The 12,044-nt window shown below is 41.5% G+C and overlaps 1 protein-coding gene and 1 long non-coding RNA gene across 2 annotated transcripts in view; one reads left to right on the forward strand and one right to left on the reverse strand.

The window, feature by feature from the left end:
- NUAK1 (NUAK family kinase 1) overlaps nt 1-12,044 on the reverse strand; it is a 63,523-nt gene that overhangs the window by 22,744 nt on the left and 28,735 nt on the right. The window contains exon 2 of the mRNA XM_075007915.1: nt 8,435-8,555. Coding sequence (XP_074864016.1) covers nt 8,435-8,555 — 121 coding nt within the window. The remainder of the gene's footprint in view (nt 1-8,434; nt 8,556-12,044) is intronic.
- Nucleotides 1,242-5,895, forward strand: LOC142020239 (uncharacterized). The gene is made up of 3 exons (XR_012647317.1): nt 1,242-1,426; nt 1,580-1,666; nt 5,326-5,895. It is a non-coding gene; the product is annotated as an uncharacterized LOC142020239 (long non-coding RNA).

Raw genomic sequence — 12,044 nt, forward strand, 5'->3', positions numbered from 1 at the left:
AACAGTGAGGAGGCCAGTTCCTGAAAGGCAATCCTGGCCTTCTCCTCAACTGCTGATGGAGGTCAGGGAGCACGAAATGTTACTGATGCATATGAGCAGTGCAAATGCTATGCACAGGCGCCTTGAGGGAAGCAATTCAAGCCCTGCAAGCTGATCAAGCACAAGAAGTAGGGAGTTGTCAATCTTAACAGATGGACTGGGAAAGTTAGGCTGTCAGTAAGAAATCAAGAAAGATGATTTGAGTAGAAAGAAGTGAGGAGTCCAGTTGTTATAGGACAGAAAGAAGAAATATTTATATATATATATTTTTTTACCATTGAGCCATTGGCTTTGAAGGGTGACGTTGAGAGAGATGCAGCAAGGCCTCAGAAGTGGAGTGAGCGCTCCTATAACATATATATATATGCAGCAAAGTCATGTATTTCCCCTCGTTAATCCTTCTCCTCCTCAGTCTAGCTCTGTCCTTTCTACCACTCACTCTGCTTTTATCCAAGCAACCAGTGTGCATCCATACGTACTGGCTTTTTATGCAGGTGTTTTAGTGTATAATGTAGGGTTGGTGTGGCTTTAATTATATATACCGTGACTGCAAATATATATATATTAATTAGCAGGTGGGGAAAGGGCCACAGTGATGTACTGAGAGTTGGAGGGATCACTGCAATAACATATGAGGTTGGGGGGCACGTTACAGAAATGGAGAAGGGAGCATTGGAGTAACATGTCAGGAGGACAGGAGACACACAGTATGACAACATATCTGGCACTGTATCAGACACTGAGGAGAATTATTTTTCGCTAAACGGCACCAGTCTGCCCACCTGCAAGAACCTTTCCCAACAGTAAGAAAAAAATTGTTCAAAACCAGAAAAAAAGTGTTTATACTCAAATGTGTGTTGCGGCTTCTTTCTTTTTTCAAATTTCTTGTTAATGCTAGAGTAAAAGGTTTGCTTGTTTGTTTGATGAAAGGAAAAGTCCACTTTTCTGGGCAGATAACTGAAACCAAATCCCTTGGCTTGAGAACTCACTGAAGACTAGAAACAGAAAACTGGATATGTCCTTAACTTCTCACTATCAGACATATTTGAGCCAAAGTACATTTTGTAAGGTCAACAAACGTTCTCCATTACACTCCGTACTACTATAGCAATAATTCCTGAATGTAATCTCTCTACTTAACTATATTTAGAGGGCTTGAATTGATGGGTTCAGCTTCTATTCAGAGCACTGCAACTCCCAGATAGGACCGGCAGCACAGAGACCTCTCTCTCGGTTCTGAAACCTGGAAGTTTATTTCCCCAAAATCGATTAATATTCCCCTCTAGGGACAAAATAATTACCTTTTTGAACCATATTCTGCTATTGGGTGAATACACTTCCACTTCACTATTAAAGAAATGGAAATTGCGCAAATGCGTTCCTGAAGGTAGAATTTAGCCCTAGCTGTGAGAAACACGTATGAATATATAGGTGTTTGCAAAGACTAGTCGAAAGTATTCGGTGGTGTTTTGGGCATCTTTTAATCTTTGATGCCTATTTTTAAAATAATACACTGATTCCTTTGTTTCTGTGTTTACAGAATGCTAATTCAGACAGGGCAGGAGTTTGTTTGAAATGGACTGCCTCTTCATCGGCTGATTCCTTTTGTTTTATATGCAGCTCTGAGGTAAGAATTTTAGTTTGTTAGTTTAAGGGGGGCAGCCAATCTCTTTCTACTGGAACTATCTGAATTCTCCTCATGCCTGTGCTCTCTATCAGAGCAATCTCCTAAATTAGTTCCAGTATGTTGACATTCCTTCCATCTGGTGTCTTTCCATTCTATGGTATTTTTATTACTCTTCTAACAGCCGCAGACAGAAGTACCTTTCCTCTGCTACAAAGTGCTCTTTTATTAAAGGTCAGCCAAATCAAGGGAACAAGCAAGAATATCTTTAATTTTAGGCATATGGGCTAGAATAACCTTTTCATTCAATAAAATCATTTAAAGCCCAGTTAGTGGACTCATGTTATAAAGGACAAATTATTCCTCAGAAAGACAGTTGAATAATGGGACATAACTTCTTCCCGACAATTACAGCTTAACATATCTCATGAATTCATTACTATTGGGGAAAAAGTGTCTTGTTCTTTGTTTTAAAGTCCCAAATCAGCATCTCCAAGAGTTTTTTTTTTCAAGCTTATCGTTATATAATTTTTAAAAATCGAGTACATGGTGGACATGGCTAGCCTTCCTCTTTCAAGATCCAATTCAGAAAAACATTATGCACATGTTTAAAGTTAAACATAAGCTTAATTACCATTAAAGTCAATGGGTTTTAAAGTTAAGCATGTTTTAAACTGCTTTCCTAAGTCACAGCTGCACACAGTGGAAATGCAATGCATTTCTTCTTAAATTAAAGAAACGTAGGTAAGATTCAGCGATAATCGTTTTAAATCAGTCTGTGGGTTAAAATTAATCTCCACTGAGTTGATTAAATCAAAATGAGAACCATAATCCTTGCCTATATCAATTTTCTATATACATGATGAGGAAACATAGAATTTGATGATTCACCTTTAAAAAGCTGAGAAAAATGTGAGAATCACTGAATCAGCCATAACATTTCATCTTTCTGTTACACCACTTTAATTCTACTTTTCCTTGAGTGATGCACAGACTTGCATGTTTAAGTTATGACTGCAATGGTTTTGTAACCTCAGACAAGCAAGCATATGCCATGAGGTGGCAATAAAAATATTGTTTTTATTTTTTAAACTTAATGTAGTTTGAGACCAGGCTGGAATGTGATTTGAAACTGCCATTGTTCTTAGGAATCTCAGGGTTCATCTCACAAGTAGTGTTGTTTAGGTGTTAAACCATACTGAATGCAAGGAAATTCACGTGGGTGGAGTATGATAACCTAGGAGTTAAGTTTGTTTATATTTGTTTTATTACTAATCTCTATGCTATAAAAATCATTTTCTTTTGATAACATCCAAGATTATAAAACAATAGAAATAATGTACTTGAAGGTCAAAAAGCTACATAAATAGAGGAAGCCAATTAGCAATGTGGCTAAATGGTGTCACCACTGAAACACTTTCCCTTGGTTAAATTTTGAAAAAGAAAAGTCTCAGTGTGGCACAGGAACCCCATTTTTGTGGAAATATGTTTTGATATGAATATGCATAACTTGAATATGCTTTATGCCAAATGGGGCAAGTAAACTATCATTCAAGAGCTTGTAATTCCCTAAATGTATATACATTCTAGTTATGTAAATGTATCTTTCTTGTACGTGAAGTTAGAAATATGAAGTGCAAGTCTGTTTATTATTCCAGGTCTTCTAGTGAAAGCTATTAGTGGTACTTAAGAAACTTAACAACCCAGTGCTCAAGAAAAGTATAAGTGAATAGTCTTGTTTTTTCTGCAAGTCTACGCTATGATTGGTGCTACAAAGACATGTCACCATGCCACCTGGGGCTGGACTCCATCTTGAATTTGGTATTCTTCCACAAGGAAACAGGGCAAAGACTTTCCACCCCAAGGGAACTCTATTTAAGAAATAGGAAGCAAACAATTATTGTCTTCAGCAGCCTTCAAAGACTGCTAGCCATTCTAAGAAGATACATAAAAGCACTTGGAAACAAAAGAACTCTAATAAGAAGATTGAAGATAAGCTGTTGGACCCAGGTCAGAAAGATCAGCTCTGGCCTGAAAAGACTTCATTTGAAATGAGCATTAGAGTGAGAAATTATGATTTACAACACTTTCTTTTAGTACATAGTAGAACCCTGAGATACATGCACTCAAGTTGAGCGTTTCTCGGTTGAATGTGACTTAGGGTGGTGGGGAGCGGGTGCCTGGCTCCAGACTGCCTGCCACTCAGGAGGGTGGGAAACTGACCTGTGCTGTAGTGCTGGTCAGTTTCCTGTCTCCTGTTAGTGGCAGGCAGTGGGGAGCCAGAGGCCAGCTCCCCACCACTCACAGGAGACAGAAAATTGGCATTACTGGACAGTTTCCTGGCCCCTCCGAGTAATACGAAATTTGACTTACACAGGCTTGCGTAAGAATGCAACAACCGCATAAGTTGGGGGTCTACCATATTTGACTCTGCTGCAGTTTTTTGTTTTATTCTAGCTTCGTAACTTAATTTTGATTTGTCTGTCATCACTTGCAACCACTTAAATCCTGTTTCTTTTGAAGTTAATAAAATAGCTTTTGCTCATTATGAGACCCATTGTAAATAACTGTTACCTGGGGAGGGGGAGACAACAACTGTGCATCTCTCTCCTTCATTGAATTTTATGAGCCTTCTCTGTGTAAAACTTTCACAGAGAAAGATGATTTGGGGTTTTGGTCCTGCGGGGGATGTGCTCCTGTGTGCAGTTAAGTCCCTGTAACTGAACCCTCCCAGAGCTGAGCTGTTATCAGAGTCTCTGTATTACTTTAATCCGGGGGTGTTATCCCAAATCTGTGCCATTTCTGGCAGAGAACAGAGTTTCTGGCTCAGCAGAACAGGGTGTTAGGATGCCCCAGGGGGCAGGCAGGTGGGCTCAGTAGTGTGATCCACACACCAGGTAACACTCTCAAGGGGATCTCTGACCAAAGCCATCACATTCAGCTTTCCAGTTTTGATCATTCATCTTAAGCGCTCAGTCCCGCATGTGCTTCAAGCTGCAGGACATGTATGGACTTCACTAAATTCTCCACACAGGAACTCACATGATCAGACACTCAGCTCCATTTTGAATTTGTCTGTAATAATATAGGGTGGAATTGGCTGACAATGACTGAAAACTACAGATCATTTTCTGTTACTGTTGCAGAAGCATGATACGAAATGCTAGCTCTCATGTCTTTGTGCATGGCAAATGAGAAAACATACACCATCTCTGCAAATATGTTAGGTTTCAATGGTTTTACACCGCAGTTAAAAGAGTTAAATTAACTGAACAGAATTTCCTGATTAGCAAAAGTAGGAGACCTAGCTGAAGTCAGTTTACATTTGTGTCATACACTTTGTGCAGATGTGTGAAGAATCTCTTTATTTTCTTCTATTAAATCATTAAAATGCAGTTGCAGAGACCTAAGAAAGTGGGTGCGTTTTAAGGAAAATGCAATTTTAGCATTGTGATGTTTAAAAGGAGTTTGAGCCTTCAAGATGCTGATTGCCTTGACCCAAACTCAGTAAAGCATTTAAGTACAGGCTTTACTTTACATACAGCAGTCAGGCTCATAATATTATAATTCAGTAGAGAAAATCTTGGTTAAATAATTTCTACAGCATTTGCAAACAATCTGTTTACTTTTTTAAAAGTAACTTTTTCTTTTCACAAGTGCAGGATCTTCTTTGGATTTATGAAACCCAGGACAACGTGCAGCAATGGAAACTCTTCACAAACATTGTGCTTTGCAATTTAGACACCCATGGGCCTGATCCTGTGCACCCATGCGCATAACGTTACTCACATGAACAGATTTAGACATGTGTAAGTGTTTACAGAACTGGGCCTATACATTCCCCATGTTTTAACTCTTATAAAATAAAGTATTGCCAGATGGTATTTTTTTTTCCAGTCAGACTACCCATGAAATAATATGTTTGCTCTCAAAGGCTTTAGATACGAAGTCCTGGAGTTTGTGGAGAGGGAGGGAGAAGAGGGAGGAAGGACTTTGCTTTCTGAGTTAAAATTTATGCCCTGAAATCAGAACACTTCTGGCAAAGTGAGCTTCATTTATTCAGTCCTTTTCAAGGAATTTAAAGTCATTCAAAAGAGCACTTCCCTTCCAGCTGCACTCTAAAGATTGCCAATTACAGTCCTGCTTGAGAGGATGGAATTTCTTCTGACTCAGAACTGGAGGTCTACTTCTTGCAAACAGTGCATGAGATAAATTCATTTTGATTGGGGTACAAAAAGTATCATTAAACCAGAGAGCCTATTTACATGTGTTTGGATTTGCTTAACATTAAAAGCCAATGGCTTATGTTCACACTGAGTTGACAAATTCAGAGGTTAATCACCTTTAGCCACCAAGGTCAAAAGGATATCAAAACATGGATCCCATTTCAAGAAAACATGTGTTTGTAAGTACAATTCAAAGAACTTTTAAAGATCTTCCAGACAGGACTGAGCAGTACTCATTCCAGCCAGACTCAGCACAGCCCTGCAACAATACATACTTCTAGATTTTAGGGCATTTGATGGGCAACCCAAATCCCCTCTTAAATACCCCTACCAAAAGATCAATCGAAAGTAGACAACAGAAAACTAGAAGTAATTGTAATTAAAATAATACAACTATAATAATTTTTATTGGTCATTCATGAAGATGGGTATGTACTCTAAGTTCTGATGCAGCAAGCTACAGTACGTGCCAAATTTCAAACATGGAAACAATCCCATTAACATCACTGGAGCTACTTCAGCCTTAAACTGAGGCACATTTCTGAACTGGGACTCTAATGATGCTGAGGCGTGTACCTGTTCCCCTGGAGGATATGGCTATGTCTGAGCCCTTTTTGCCAGGCACTTCAATAGCCATGGTGTGATGTTGCCTGTTAGAGAATAGTTCTTTCGGCCTCCTGGAACTGGTGAAGCAACAGCTGCCATGCTTCTGATTCCAGTGCCACATGACTGATTCTGTAATGGATAGGATCACAGTGTCCATCTCAGTTCCCATTGCCCATCTGCATAGGCCATGAATGAAATACAGAGGGTCATGCTAGACTGCTGTACTTTCTACATATTATTTATTTTGTTTCGGTAACAGAGTAGCTCTTGTACTGGGGCTAGAAGCAAACAAATGGCATGAACATCCTGAAAATTTCTAAAGATCAGAGGAAAGTTGCCTCCAGCTTCCATGGAGAAAATCATCGCTCATGCTCAAGGCATCACAACAAAACAAACAGCAAGAGAGCTCACTGATGGTAACACTGGCATGTGCCATATGCACATGCAATGGGGTCGAAGGGATTGAAAAAATCTCTGAGCTGCAAACCTGCCTTGGTTCTTCTGTGGAAAGGCATCATTCTCCTCCAGAGTATAGGGGCTGAGGGTTGTGGGTGAAGGTTTTGCTTCAAAGGTCATTTTAAATTATTTTCCATATTTTAAATCACTCTAACTCTTTAGTTAATTTTACTGAGGTAAACTATTTCAAAGCAGAGAGGGGGGACATAAGAACGACACTCAAAGGACTGTAGCATACCTAATTTTTTTTTAGTTTCAGTGCACACTGGAAAGAACTTGTGCTCCATTTGCAACCCACATGCTGACACAGCATCCCTCCCCTTTTCTGTTCCCAGATCCTGTTATGAGTTTATTCCATAAAAAGACGGAGGAATTCATCTCCTTTCAAGTAAAAGAACATGTTTTTGAACAACTCAATATGTGATCGTGCAACATAATTCCAAGCCAGACCTTGTTTTAATCAATCAGATCAACTCTCAGAATGGAGTTGCCATATACCTATCACCACCTAGCACGTACAGGAGAGTTGTGTAGAGTTAATACACAGGACCAAATTCAGGTGCCTCTTCCTAAAGTATCACGGGAGAAAGACGAGTGACTAAATGGAGTAAAGCTCCCTCAACGTCTTTAGAATTTGCACTCTACAGGTCCTCTGTGGCTATGTTCCCACTCAGGGCCAGAGAACATGTACAGTTCCTGACAAGTTTAGCTCTGGCCAGGATGTCACAGCCTATGGAAGGAAGGATGGGGTGCTTCCACTAGAGGCCACTAGTCTATTTTTTTACTTCCTGCTGTTCTCCAAAGTCAGTAGCTGCCTGAAAGCCAGGAATTCTCTGTTAGAGAAAGTTACCAGCCTCGCTGGCCTACACAGCAGGGAATGCAGAGCCAAGGGAAGGAGGTGGGATGGGACTGAGAGACAGGAGTGACAAGCCGCTGTATGGGTTGGGGGCAAGGCCTGGGAACCGGTGCTTAGATTCAGGAGGGAAAGGAAAATGGAGCCTGGAGGAGGCAAAGGAAACAAGGTGGGCTCCTGGGAAATTAAAGCAATGAACTATGTGATGAACAGTTGAGGTGGGGAAGTTGTCAAAGATTTTAAGACGAGAAAGGATGATTAGATCGTCTAATCTGACCTCCCACGTTGTTGAGGGGTATGAACTGAAGCTGATTTTATATTTGTGAGGAGTGGAAGAGAGAAAATGAAATTAACTGATTTTTTGGTTTGGGACCAGGAGGTTTAGATGGCTTGTGTGACAGCTCTCCTTACACTCAGACAGCAGCATTTCAGACACACACAAACAGCTTCCCCCATGTACTGTGGCTGCTAGAGAAGCAAAGTTCATCGTGAAATATGATTTGAAGGGGAATTGGTGCACAAAACTCTCTAATAAGATCTGGTATAAGGCCTAACTTAAAGGCATCTGAACATGAGGGCCAGGACAGACAACAAACAGTACAGCAGGTGGAAAGAATCACAGTCACTAACCTTCAAATATAGTGATGATATGGGGATGGTTGAGGGATGACATGATTTCAATCTCCCGTCTGATGTGAACCATATCTTGTTCATCCTTAATTTTGTCCTTACGAATGGATTTTATTGCAACCTATAAATTCAGGAAATCAAGCATTACTCTTGGAACCAAACAGATGCAAAATGATCTATTAGAGTTCAGAAAATAAATACAGATGGTGGCAGAATGTGGAATGACCAAAACAAAGTGTTAAAATATATACCCCATGCTCCCTCCACTTCATTACAACAAATACACTTTCATTACAGCACTGAATGAATCACATTTAAGTTTTGAGGTTTTTATTTGTACACCTTTATCCTGCAAAAAGAAGGGTGAGGGTTTCAAAAATACTCAGTATTGGCCTAAATCTGAAGTCACTGGAAAAACCCAACATTGATTTCAATGAGAAATGCATTTGGCCAGAATTGATTGTTTTTGACATTCTCACACAAAAACTTTAGCCCATTTCCATTAGAAATCAAATATGTTTTTCAGAGAACGATTCTGAAATTATAGGGTACCAATAATAAAATATATTGGGACAAGCTCACACAGCGAACATGGTATTAATGCGAGTTATTACACGGTAAGCCACAATGTGCAACTCCTAAGCCCTTGCAAGGCTTAAGTGAAAAATTAAGAAGTCCTTAATATCTGCAGCCACGGCCTTGAAAAATCAATCTTGTGTAAATCCTGTACTTTCATTTCCTATACCACACTTATGCAATCACTCCAAAACCATATCCTTCCTGCATCCTTCCGCAATCAGCCACCTTTCTCAAATACATCATGTGACTGGTATCCTTCCAAAAAGCAGGGTGGGAACAGAGGAAGGGATAGGCAAACTTGCAGCACAAATTCAGATTCAAAAAGCCCTTGCAAGGATGTGAGTTCCCTGTAAAAGAGAGGATTTATATGAGTAAGCTCATAAATAATTGCTGAGGTCAAATCATGCTACAAAAGAGAAGCATAAAGCAACAATGGGAAGCTGCCAGCAGGGAGAATGTGCATTTTGGATGACAACAAATGGCAACCTGATTTTATGACCATAGATACCTACCTCAAATTATACCATGTACATATCACCTTTTGCTATGTCCATCCATCTGTTCGGGCAAGTACTACCATGTTCTGCCCCACCACCCTATGCCAGCCCCAGCTCTGCCCCTGGCCAGCACAGGGCCTGGACCAGCCCCCAACGGAGCCCCTCCTCTGGCCAGCGCAGGCCCCACCTGCCGCCTTCAACAGAGACCCCCCCACACACACACACCCTGCCAGCCTCAGTCCCTTCCATGGCCAGCATGGGGCTTGGCCCAGCCCCTCTACAGAGTACCCTGAGCTCCGCCCCCAATCAGTGCAGGGCCTGGCTCAGTCCCCAATGGAGCCCCTCCCCTGGGTAGCACAAGCCCCAGCAGGCCCTGCAACAGAGCCCCACTACCCCCACCGTGCCAGTCCCAACCCCTCCCCCAGCCAGCATGGGACCTGGCCCACCGCAGCCCAGCCCCACCCCCCAATGGAGCCCACCCCTCACCGTGCCAGCCACTCCCCCACCCACCATGGGCCCAGCCCCCAACAGAACCCCCCTGCACCGTGCCAGCTCCAGTTCCTCCCCCAGCCAGCGGGGGGCCTGGTCCAGCCCCCCCAGTGGAGCTCACCCTCCATGCCAGCCCTTCCCCCAGCAAGCGTGGGGGCCAGCCCTCCAAGAGAGCCCCACTGCACCGAGCCAACTTCAGTTTCTCCCCCAGCTAGCACGGGGCCTGGCCCATACACTTTGGATGTGTATTACAAGAAGCTTCTTTCTAGAACTTTCTTCCAGCCCAACTTTTGCTTGCAAGAGAAGCTGCAACTGGCCCTCTAGTTTTTGGGATTTTTTGGTTTTTTTAGTTTTTTGTTTTTTAAAGAAAAAGCTTGAGCACAAAGAATAAATTACCAGCTAGTTTAAAATCAAACACGTGCCTTTTGGCTAACATCATTATGTGATGATGCTGTTCCAACTACCAGGTTCCGGCTATGGAGACCACATTTTGTGGGGGCATAGTACTTCTGTTATTGCACCAGCTTATTAGAACCTGGAATTTTCCTGAGAAAATATTTTGCCTTGTGAAAAGGTATCTAAGTTTACAGTGCTCCAATCTATTGTGAAACACTATTTCTGTGCATCAGTAGCAGTTGCAAATAGCATTATTGGTGCCTTTTTAATTACATTGTGTAGCATCAAGAACATTGGCAGGAAGGGCAGAAAACAAAAGAATATTAATATCAACTGCTTAAATGGGACATGTTACAAGATGAGATTGGGATGGGTTGGATCACAGTGGTCCCCTCAGGGCTGTCACCCTTTGTGCTTATCATGCCACTGAGGCTGCCTACCTGTCCTCTGGGGCAGCCCACCACCCTGTCCTACTGGGCCATAAAGGTCTGGTCTAACCCAGCAAAGGAGCAACAAAGACACCAAACCAGCTCAGCTCTGGGAGGACTCAGCTATAGGGCCTTGACAGCATACGGAAGCACTGCCCTCAAAATGGACCAAACCCACAAATAAATCTGTCTTCCTCTGCATAGAAGTGTTACACAGAGAAAGTTCATAAGATTTGCTCTCTTTATCAGTGTGGTTGCTCCCTTCCTAAGTAACAACTATTTACACTGAGTCTGATAAACAAAAGTGCCTTTATTAGGCATAAAAAGTAGGATCTAAATTGTTGCACGGAAGGACAGCACAAAAGTTACTAAGCAAAAATATAACCTCAAACCCATTAGCTAAGCCTAATATATTAAGAAAATTGTTACATGGAAATTCTTACCCTAACAATAGTTCTAATCAACTTTTTCACAAGCTGAGCTGCTTTCTAGCTTGGGCGTGAGCCTTCCACATTCAGTCTTAAATGCTTCCAGCAGGCACCTTAAGTGGTAGGGCGGGGTCCTCCTGGCATCTGGCAACCACCTCTATTGTTTGGTTACCCCCCTTATAACTCTTTTGCCCAAGGCGGGAATTCTTTGTGCTCAGTTAAAACTTCTCTGACATTGAGTGGAAAAGTACCAGATCCAAACTGGGTTTCAGCATCAGGTGGCCTGGCCACATGCTTGCTACAACCAAACACAGTCTGGGCTTACTGGAAAAACAAAGCTATTCATGGGCCATTTGTTTTCAATACCAAGCCATTACATTTCCAGAGTACCACTAATGGCCCTCATTAGCACTTTCAGATTTAGAAACAGATTCATCCATCATATTTCTATCTTCACATACAAAAATATATGCACAGAAATAGAACATATACATTCAGCAGATTGTAACTTTAAAAGTGGTATGTCACACGGTGCATTTACCTAAAGTGTCTTTGAGTCATGCACAGTCATATTTATAAGCCAACTTTCATAAAGCATCGGCAGGTGTGTGACGCAGGTTTTTTGCAAGTTACTGCAGAGTCCCCAAATTGGGAAGGAATCCTTATTGGGCAAAAAATTAAAGCACATTCTTAATTTTGAAGCATGAACCTAAATCCCTTTGAAGTCAACAAGACAGACTCATGCTTAACTTTAAGCATATGCTTAAGTGCTCTACTGATTCAGGGCCCGAGA

Source organism: Carettochelys insculpta, chromosome 1, assembly GCF_033958435.1.
Source record: "Carettochelys insculpta isolate YL-2023 chromosome 1, ASM3395843v1, whole genome shotgun sequence".
NCBI classification, from domain to species: domain Eukaryota; kingdom Metazoa; phylum Chordata; order Testudines; family Carettochelyidae; genus Carettochelys; species Carettochelys insculpta.